The following is a 10,863-nucleotide window of genomic DNA, read 5'->3' on the forward strand; positions in this document are numbered from 1 at the left end:
ACTTATCGGCTATGGGGAAGTGTAAAATAATGGTAGAATCCTAGAAAACAAAAATTCATTCAGGAAATATGAAACATAATAATAAGCAACTCGAACCAAATTAGGAGTAGTTCTTCCTTCTTTCGTTAATCACAAGTCTTTGCCTTTTAAAAGCTTTCTAGGTTAATGTCAACTTCTTCAAACAAACGAATTTATTACTTTCTTTTAGTTTTAATAGCTTTTATAGTTATTGTCCTCTATGTGGTCTCGATACCTATTACAAAAATGTCTATTTTAATGTAGATAATGGTATTTTTAGGATTTTAACTATTTGATTATGTGAAACTGAGCTAAAGTATCCTTTATAGCTTATAGTATATACTTCCTCCATTCCGCAGTACTTAAGCCATTTTTTCATTTTGGAACATTCCACCATAGTAATACATTTCTCCCCTCTTACTTTATTCAGTTTCTTACTTTATTCTCTCTACTTTTATCCCTTTTTACATTAATATCTCTTCCCTTACTACATTTAATACTCTCTTTCTTAATCTCTGTATTAAAAAAAATTGACTCTACTATTGCGAAATAGACAGAGTATTAGGAAAAGTAATGTTAAAAGTGCAAACTTCATAAATTTTTTATTTTTCAGGGATCTAAATTTATAAATAGCAAAATTTTGGGATCATTGTAATTTACTTGTTGTGAAATGGCCTAAATCAAATTTTGATTTTGATACTATGAAATATCCAATAACTTTATATTTAGCTTGCAAAGATTCCATACGACAGTAGCAAACTGGGAGGAGAGACAAGTAAATATTACAAAATCAGAATATTAATTCACATGCCCCCTCTATTCCAAGATTATTGAGCCATTTCTTTTAGATAATAAAAAATGACTGCGTCTCGTCTACTTTGAGAATCAGTGCAAAAGTCAAAAGCAGTTCCCTTTATTTATTAGGCCAAACCGCTCCTTTCTTTTTTTTTAAGCCAAGTTGACAAGAGACACGTGAGGCTCATGCGTCTATTACTTTAATAAGTACTTAAACAAACTTGGATTTTAAAAGAAAGTTTTCCGACAAGAAAGAATATCAGTGATTGAATGCTCTCAAAGCAGAATTTAGCCCGCAGAGATAAAGAATCTAGCTTTGAATAGAAGAATGTACAGTTGCAGAGAGAGATGATGATTTCACAATGCAGTCTTCCTCGAAGAAATGCAGTTCAAATTGAATATGACTCTGATTTTCTTATCTCCTACTTTCCTAATCCTTTCCAATTCCAAATGTGACCGCGCTTCATCGATCCCCTTTTCTAATTGATTGTCCGTTACAAATTCTCTCTCTCCTCAATTTTGTACCGACACTTCCTAATTCCGCGTTTTTGGTGGAAATTTAGCTGTTGTTTTTTTAATCTCTAAAGAAGAAAGGTGAGTTTGAGGTGATGATGGTGGAGGAAGAAGGGGGATCGCCGGAGAAGGGGGAAATTGGGGACGAGTTTGATTTATTAGAAATTGATACTCTTTGGAGAATCATGGAAGAGCCTTCTAATCCTCCACTGGTTAATTCTGTCTTCATTTTTTCACCTTTGATTTTATTGGTGGAATTTTGCTGAAATTCTAAATGTAGCTGTAAAATTGAAGGGTTTTGGGGTTTGTGATTTGGTGTCAGTGAATAGCTTGATTTGGAACTTGTTGTGATATGTGAAGTTTGGTTTTGGTGCAATTTTGTGAATGATGTTGCAGGATTTCTTGTTTCCTGAGTTCATAAAAGACCATTGCATTGTGTTCAATCCAAGCTGAACAGTGTACCATTTGCAAGATCTAGTGGCGACATTTTCCGACTGAATTGGGGCATTCGTTGGCCCGTCGGGATAGTGTTCACAAAACTGTCTCAAATGGCTTTTCTGCATTGTTTCCCATCATTTTAACATCTGGTTTTTCCTTGCATTATGACTCCCTGCCATGCTGTTAATTTTCACGGTGGCATGTCAATCATATGATCTTATTTGAACATAGAATGTTGTTTTGATTTTAACAATGTTACTTACAATTTGCAGGATAATAGGTTGGCTAATTTATCTCGTGTTAATGACTTTACAGGTTGGTAAGCATATGTTTCTCTTCTGCATCTCTTTATTCGAAGTAATATTTGGTTTGTCTTCATATTTGTAATGGGTGTGGTTGGAGTCAGCGGTTCCCTTTGGTTCTACTTGCGTTTTTTTGTCAATAAGGTTAAAGATTCTATCTTCATGTACCTCATTTCATCCTAGTCAAACGATCTAATGTTACTTTGATAGGAATGCAAACTCCTGAAGACATGTTCTGGGTTAACGACATGCATAACTCTGAAGCCTCGGAATCTAAAAGGGGGCTTTTAGACGGTTTTGTGGAATCTGCTTGGAATCCCTGCAATCCGGATGGTGAAATGCTTGGACCTGCACCCCAGTTTAGTCAAGGCAATGGCTATTTCGATGTGCCTGAGATACTGTGTGCAGAAGACAAGATTGGGCCCTCAGAATCTAGGTGGGAACCTTCCAACAGTTTAGTGAAACATGATTGGAATTCCAGCTTACGTTATTCTGAAATGCTTGAGCCTTCATCATCCCAGATTAGTCACGATGATAAATTTTCCTATACGGATATGCATGGTGGTTTTCACTATTCCTCACCTTATTACAACAACAATTCCGAGGAAGCTCCTTTTGAGACACCAAGTCACAGAGAACAATTTGATTTGAATAGTCCTTATATTGTTCAACAGTCTTCTGATGAAAAAGGAGATGACTTAGCTCCGGTTGAAACACCCAACTACACTGGAACATCTTCCTGCAATAGTTTCCGTAATGCTATTCATAACCATGATTTTTCAGATTTCTGCCAAGTGAATCGTTTTCAAATAAAATACCAAGATATGCCTGCCAGTGGAAATGAGACCGAAGATCCTTCTAATATCGTTGCCAGAGCTTCTGAAGTCAATTATGTCAGTAATGGGGGCCAAGGCACTGAGTGGTCATCATGTATGAATTACGGTATCAATTCAAAGGTTAAAACAGAGGAGCTTTTTCAGTTAAGGAGAACTCACCCTTCTCCTGGCATGTCTGGTGCTATTTCTGTTAAAAGTTCTCCCGCTGTTGCTAAAAATCGGAAACCTGGCCTGGAGGTTTCAGAGCATCCTGGAGTTATGCCATGCCCATCAGTCATCCCAGCAACTAATATGATAAAGATGGAAAAAGAGGTGCCAAAGTTCCACGACTGTCAGAGTAAGACATCTGATCAAAGCAACGCTGATGATGATTCTGGTTTGCGTGTTCTTGAGGATACGAGTGCTCCAGCACGTCCAAATCATGTTGCGATGAATGAAAGCTCGGTCGGCACTAAACAGGTTATGACATCTAGGAGCCCCTGCACCCAAATGGTAAAAACACATTCAAGGCGGAAACCAACTGACGAAAGAGTAATTTTCCGAGTTGCAGCGCAGGTGAATCTCTAATCAGCCTTGTGCTGTCTCTGCAAGCTTACATTAAGTTGTTATACTGTTAACTTTCTTTCTCTGTACCTAACCACTAGTTCTACTATATCTATATTGTAGTTATAATTTAAAGCATCAAGAGATATAGTTATTAGTGGATGTTCTTAGATTTACAACTGAATGAACATTTTATTTTTTGGTCTCTCAGATGTACACTTGAATTAACATTTTGTCTTTTCTGAGTTCGTTGTTGCCATCATTATGTGGCTTCTAATTCATATAGTTCCTCCGTCCATGAAAACTATATAGATAGCATTTGCCTCATTTTTCGTCCACAAAAGTTTTTTTTTTTTTTCTCATTTTAGGACATGACCAAACACTTTACTACTTCATATTTTCACTTTACAAACATTTCTTATTCATAAAAAACCACACTTGTGTCTACATAGTGAGATCCTTCTCTTCTAAATACACATCCAGCAACATCATTTTAAACACCTGTTCCGGTCAAATGTTACTCCCTCTATCCCAAGTTAATTGATTTGTATTCATTTTTGAGACGTCCTAAGTTAAATGTGTCATTTCCTCTTTTAGCAAAAATCAACACTTTTAATCCCTCTTATTGTATTGATTTATTCTCTCTTCATTGATCTACTTTATTCTTTTCCTAATTTATCTCTCTCCACTTTACTAATTAAACATTACTTTCCCAAATTCCATGCCAAAAAGATACGCCTCGATTAATTTGCTATGGAGGGAGTATATATTTTTTCGTAGACAGAGGAAGTATATCTTTTCTTTCCTTTTACCGGAACATAGTATAACATCTTATGCAATACTCTGTTTAGACTAGGTATTTTGTCTAAAGTAACAATCATATTCTTCGACTACCTCACATTTGAACTAAACAAAACAATTTTGATGTGTTATTTAGTTTGTGGAGACTTCAACCTTAGGATGTGGTTATAAAAGAAAATCTAAGTTAGTATCTTCTTCTAAAAGTTTTGAACTTTATCAAGCTTTTAGTTGTTGGTATTGATTGCTATTATTTGGACTTCAGTCTTGGGATATATATCTAAGCTGCGTTGTTGCTGTATTTTTCTCGTACTGAACTTAATGGGTAAAAAGCATGAAAATTCGTTGTGATAGTAAAATATTGCATGGACCAATTGTGTTAAATACATAGTGCCAAATCCTCTTGTATTTTATACAGAAAATTTGTGCCCTCAATTGGAAAGCCTTTTTCGGTTGAAAAAGGGAAAGTAGAAGTGCTGCATATTTTTCAGTACAGCATTCCTATATTACAAGGGATTCATTTTTCCCATACTTGCTCTGACAACATTCCATTTTGTACTGACATTATTTTTCCGTTATTGGCTTTCTGAATACTCAGCGTTTAATTTCCTGGTGTGATAGTATTTTATTGGTTGCAGTTTCATGGTTTGACACTGAGGTGTGAACTTGCTGTACCTGAAAAATAACATGGGACATTTCTTTGAGAGTGTTTGATCTTGAGTAGTTTGAGATAATACTTATACAAGATTTTGTTCCATTTCAGGATCTTTCGCGGCAAAAATTTGAAGCTTGTCCACCAGATGGTGCTTTATCTGTGTCCCTGCTGAAACACCAGGTAACAACACATAATTTCATGTTTATTTGATGACAATTTTGTTGTTTTGTATTTTTGGTCAAGGAAAAAGCTGCATGTAGAAACTGTGTTGTGTGGGTATCCTTATCATGGATACTTTCGTGTTGTTTATATTTTTCCAGTGTGTCTTCAACCTCAACCTCAAGAGAGTCTGATGCAAATTCTTAATTTATGTCCATTTAAGAATATTGTTGAAAAAAAATCTTTCATTTCACCAAATGTTGCTGTAGTTAAGACCCATCACTTTGTAATTGTCAGGCTGTCAGGAATTTGATTCGAAGTTTGACTCTTTATGGTAGAACTATCTTGGTTTTTAGACTGCCAAAGATAGGGGTGACCATGAATATCTCCTGTAGTTAAAAACTTAAAATACTACTGCATCTCTTTAATTGTACATTAAATTACTACTGATTTTATTTGAGTTTCCTTGCAGCGAATTGCTTTATCTTGGATGGCTAAGAAGGAAACAAGGAGTGCGTGTTGCTCTGGTGGGATTCTTGCCGATGATCAGGTTCCTTTGGTGGTGTTACTTATTTACTTTCTGGGTATATCCCGTGGTAATCTCCATGAAACCATTCTTATATTTCGATTTTGGCAGGGACTTGGAAAGACGATATCGACAATTGCACTCATTCTAAAGGAGAGGGCCCCTTTGTCCAAAGCTTCTAAAACTAATGTGAAACAAGGTGTGACAGAAATGTTTGATTTGGATGATGATGATGGCGTTCTTGGAAAGGGCCATGCTACCGAAGGAGCTGAGCATATCGTGGTTAATGGATATCCTATCAACAACTGCAAGATACCTGTGCAAGCAAAGGGCAGGCCTTCTGGTGGCACCCTTATTGTGTGTCCAACGAGTGTTCTCCGACAGTGGTCTGAAGAGTTGCACAACAAAGTAACTAAAGAAGCTGATCTCTCTGTTCTAGTATATTATGGAAGCAATCGTACAAAGGATCCACTTGAGCTGTCCAAATACGATGTGGTGGTTACAACATATGCAATTGTGAGCATGGAGGTGCCAAAACAGCCTGTTGTTAATGAACATGATGACCTCATAGGTTCCTCATCATATAAAGACTACTCATCTGGTGGAAAAAGGAAGCTTCCTGACAAGAAATCCTCTAAGAGCAAGAAGAGTCGCAGTGGAATCGACAATGAATTGCTTGAAAATGCATCTGGACCTCTTGCCCAGGTTGGATGGTTTAGGGTTGTACTGGATGAGGCTCAGAGTATTAAGAATCATCGAACTCAGGCAGCTAGGGCTTGCTGGGGTCTTCGTGCTAAAAGAAGATGGTGCTTATCAGGGACTCCTATGCAGAATGCAATAGATGATCTTTATAGCTATTTCAGATTTCTTAGACATGAGCCGTATGCCGTCTTTGGGACTTTCTGTGAGCAACTAAAGGAGCCAATCAGTAAGAATCCGAGGGATGGTTACAAAAAGTTACAAGCGGTGCTGAAGACTATAATGTTGCGTCGAACAAAAGGTAAAAGTATCTTTGGATCTGGTTTTACTGTAAGTTAAGCTGTCTGCAGTGATAAAAAATTGTTTGTCTTCCTCCATAGTATAGATTATACTTAACGGGTGCATTTGCTTTGAGGTATAAGGAAAATGAGGGATAAGAAAATCCTCTCCCTTTAAATTCCTCTCTCTTTTCTAAATTTATCTACGAAAAAGGATTTCACCCTTTCCTATTTCATCCTTTTTACTCCAATGGGGATAATCATGCGCTATTGGCGATAATATCTCTCTCTTTGGACTTTGGAGTGAAAAGGATGAATAAGAAAGGGTGATATCTTTTTTATAAGGATGGAAAAGAAGGAATGGATTAAAGGAATATACACCCTACTTGTTAACCTATAGGATTGGTTTTAGGTCCACGATAGCCTGAGCATGATTAAACACATCTATTTTGGCTTAATATTTGAAAACCGTGCTAGCTTTATTTGGTGATACATATTAATGGATGGGAAATCAGTTCTTCAGTTCGAAGGTCCTGCTTGGCTCTGCAATTATGAACTATCTTTAACCGGATGTCATCCTTCTAGAGGTTGATATTATTTGGATGTATTCTTTTTTATCCAGGTACTCTTCTTGATGGGGAACCGATTATTGATCTCCCGCCAAAAACTATTGAACTGAAAAAGGTCGAATTTTCTAAGGAGGAGCGTGATTTCTACTGCAGCCTCGAGGCTGATTCACGTGCTCAGTTTGCAGTATGTTTTTAAACTTCAATCAGACCTCTAGTTACACATATATTAAGCTGATATAGGATATTAACCTCTTTTTCTATGCATATAATAGGAATATCAAGCAGCTGGCACTCTGAAACAGAATTATGTCAACATATTATTAATGCTTCTACGACTTCGACAAGCTTGCGATCACCCTCTTCTTGTTAAAGACTACAGTTCTACTGCAAAAAATACTTCATCAATTGAGACTGTAAAGAAGCTTCCTCCGGAAGAACAAAGTTTCCTTCTAAATTGTTTGGAAGGTTCTTTGGCAATCTGTGGAATTTGCAATGTAAGCAATTTTTTGTGGGTCATTTTGTTATCTAATCTTTCTCATTTGAGGTTCTGGTCATTTCCTTATTAAAAAAATGCTTACTTTTTCTTGCTTTCCTTGTGCTTCATGGTTGCTATTGTAGATGCACTAGTTTGAGTTTTCGGTCAGACTATCTTCTTTTAAATGGTATATGATGCCAAGCTAAAACTGCTTGTTAGATTTTTCTTTATTTAGGAAGGTACTGGTAGCTTGCGAGCACTACTAATTTACGAATCTTCCTAAATCTCTGTTTATTTTATGATGAAAATCTACAATTCCATTTTTTTTTTCAATGGACCTCGATTCTGATCCTTACATTGTAGTGTATTACAGATGGTTCTCCTGTTATATTTGAACCAATGAATCCTATCTTCCATTCTCAACTTAATGGTTCCAAAATTTTGTCTATATTTATTTTTATGTTATTTGTAGACTACTCGGCTTCTCTTAATTACTAAAGTTTAAAGTTGAGCTTAAAACGTTACTCTTTCAGGATCCCCCCGAGGACGCTGCTGTAACTGTATGCGGACATGTCTTTTGCAATCAGTGCATATTGGAGCGTATATCAGGTGACGACACCGAGTGTCCGGCCAAGAAATGCAAAAAGCCTCTTAATATGTCTAAGATATTTTCTGTAATCACACTACGGACTGCTATGTTTGGTCAACTGAGTACAGAAAGTACTGCCGACTGCCCTGGTTCTGGAGTCGCTGACTCTTCTGTACCTCAGATATTAAGAAGTCCTCAAGGTTCTTCCAAAATCAGGGCTGCTCTCGACATCTTGTTGTCCCTCTCTAAAGCACATGATTGTGCCACAAAAACGGGTTCCTCAGATAATATCGGAGGAGGCTATGACTCAGAAAATTCGCGTAGTGATTCTGGGGATGATAGCAGAACATCGAACGTACGTAGAGACCCGAACAATTCGGTCGAGGCTGTGGGGCAGAAAGCCATCGTGTTCTCCCAGTGGACTGGGATGTTGGATTTGCTAGAATCGTGTTTAAAAAGTAATAACATTCAGTATCGTAGACTTGATGGTACAATGCCTATTGGTGCTAGAGATAGAGCCGTTAAAGACTTCAATCTTCTTCCCGAGGTTTGTATGATTATTGGCAGCCTGATAATTGATTCGCCTCGTGTCATCTTGATTTCAATTCTGTAAATAAAGCTTCTTTGTTTCAGGTTTCTGTTATGATCATGTCTCTGAAAGCAGCGAGCCTCGGACTGAACATGGTGGCAGCTTGTAATGTGCTCCTTTTGGACCTATGGTGGAACCCGACGACTGAAGATCAAGCTATAGATAGAGCGCATCGTATCGGGCAGAAACGCCCTGTTTCAGTTTATCGGCTAACTGTGAAGGACACAGTGGAAGATCGCATTTTGGCCCTACAGGTACATTTTCTTTTCAAGATTTTGTTTTGGATTGTATGTTTGATCATGTCATCATGTGAAACTAACTCTTCATTTCTTTTATGCAAATATTTTGGTCTTCTCCAGCAAAGGAAGAGGAGGATGGTTGCATATGCATATGGAGAGGGCGAAACAAGCACGAAACAGAGTCGACTCACAGTGGAAGATCTGAAGTATCTGTTTAGGGGTGATTAGGGATGTTATTGAGGTTGGCTCGACTCGTATTCTTTCTGCGATTCCTTCTTTATTGGTTAACGACAGCTGAAGTGGTAATGAAGCTCTAGCATACTGGGAATATTTTCAAAGATTTTGCCAGGACTGAGATGATCTGATTTTTTGGCCCACTGATTTTGCTTTTGAGAGTTCACTATGTATATGAAATACTACTAGCTTAGATGCATATCAATTGTAGGAGTACATGTCAGTCAGTGGCTCTTCTTCTTCCTTGTAGGGTGGGAAATATACTCATTTTTGTTCCTTGTACTGGATATTTGGGATGCTTTTTCCTTATTGCCCTAGATGAACTTGATTTCACATTTTCACTGTGACCCTCGATTGACTTTTAAGAGCTAATATATGATTTGAATGTTTTTATTAGAATATTAAAATTCTTATTAGCCATTGAGCTGATAATTGATAATAGTATGACGATAAAAATATAAATAAAAATAAAGTAGGTTTAGTTAAAAATAATTTGTATTTAAATATATATGTTCAGATGAACTAATGTTAAATGTGAAATAAATTCCTACTCAAAGAATACCAAGATAGCAATCCTGTTCATACAAATAAATCTTTAACAAGAGGAAATATATATAGCACATTTCCAACTAGATATAGATCCAGTGGAAACTCTCTAAATATACCAACATAGCACCTCTTAAAGTAACATCATACCATAATTTCTAGCCAATCATTTGTACACGTGGAAAAATAATCAGCTGTCATGTGGCAATCATAAAAGGTGTGTAGTGTTTTTAATATTGCTGGATACGTGGTGTCACAGTGTCACTTTAAGAGGTGTTGTCATTTTAACACAAACCTATCAATATATTATTAATTTGATAGAAAATTTCTCCACATTCCATGTATAAATATTGGGTTATACTAAATTGATAACCACAATTTTTGTTCCATGGATTTTAAAGTTGGTTTATACGGAAATTGGTCCGAAAAACAATGAACTTAAAAAAAATCTGATATTTCCTACAACCTTTAAAAGTGGTAAAAATCACCAACTTTTCGAATTGTGCGGATTTCTCACACTAAAGTTTCTGGCATAAATTTTGCCTACGTGGAATGCTGACACTAATTCTAAGCATCCATATTATCATCAGTTTCATCTTTCCAAAAAGATGGAATATAGCTTTGCCTATTACACATACTTCTCCCTCTGTTTCTTCATAGTTGAGTCATTTTTCCATTTCGGTAAGTTTCTTCATAGTTGAGCCATTTACATATATGCTAACTTTTTTCTCTTTCTTACTTTATTCTCTCTACTTTATACTTTGTAAAACCTAAAGATTGGTGAAAGAAAACCACTGACCATGTCATTGGTCACTGACTCACTATAAGTAGAATTAAAATTATTCTTGTTATTATCTAATCTTAAATTAAAATTATTTATTAAAGAAAGATAAAAGCACATACCTATCTTCACAATTTCACCAACTCTTTGTTGATGAGAGAGAGAGAGAGGTGGTTACTTTTGGTGGTCACCTATCTTCAAAGCAGGGGATCCTCCCTCCACAGTAGGGGAATCCAAGCCCTATATAACTCACATTTACCTGGGATCCGAGCTCTATATAA

The 10,863-nt window shown here is 36.6% G+C and overlaps 1 protein-coding gene across 7 annotated transcripts; it reads left to right on the forward strand.

Annotated features, from left to right (window-relative positions):
* The first annotated feature begins 1,047 nt into the window (after positions 1-1,047).
* Positions 1,048-9,596, forward strand: LOC125213563 (helicase-like transcription factor CHR28). 7 transcript variants are annotated; one of them, XM_048114181.1, is made up of 11 exons: positions 1,048-1,959; positions 2,037-2,079; positions 2,277-3,457; positions 5,007-5,078; positions 5,530-5,607; positions 5,695-6,583; positions 7,183-7,313; positions 7,402-7,623; positions 8,138-8,740; positions 8,827-9,036; positions 9,142-9,596. In XM_048114181.1, the coding sequence occupies exons 1-11, from the start codon at positions 1,942-1,944 to the stop codon at positions 9,247-9,249; spliced, it is 3,555 nt and encodes a 1,184-aa protein (XP_047970138.1). In that variant the 5' UTR covers positions 1,048-1,941; the 3' UTR covers positions 9,250-9,596. The 7 variants fall into 7 exon arrangements, with proteins under 7 accessions (XP_047970138.1, XP_047970139.1, XP_047970140.1 ...); XM_048114182.1 differs by having other exon boundaries at positions 1,048-1,913; positions 2,037-2,083; XM_048114183.1 differs by having other exon boundaries at positions 1,048-1,913.
* Positions 9,597-10,863: the final 1,267 nt, after the last annotated feature.

The sequence above is a fragment of the Salvia hispanica genome, chromosome 3 (genome assembly GCF_023119035.1).
Source record: "Salvia hispanica cultivar TCC Black 2014 chromosome 3, UniMelb_Shisp_WGS_1.0, whole genome shotgun sequence".
Classification (NCBI taxonomy): domain Eukaryota; kingdom Viridiplantae; phylum Streptophyta; class Magnoliopsida; order Lamiales; family Lamiaceae; genus Salvia; species Salvia hispanica.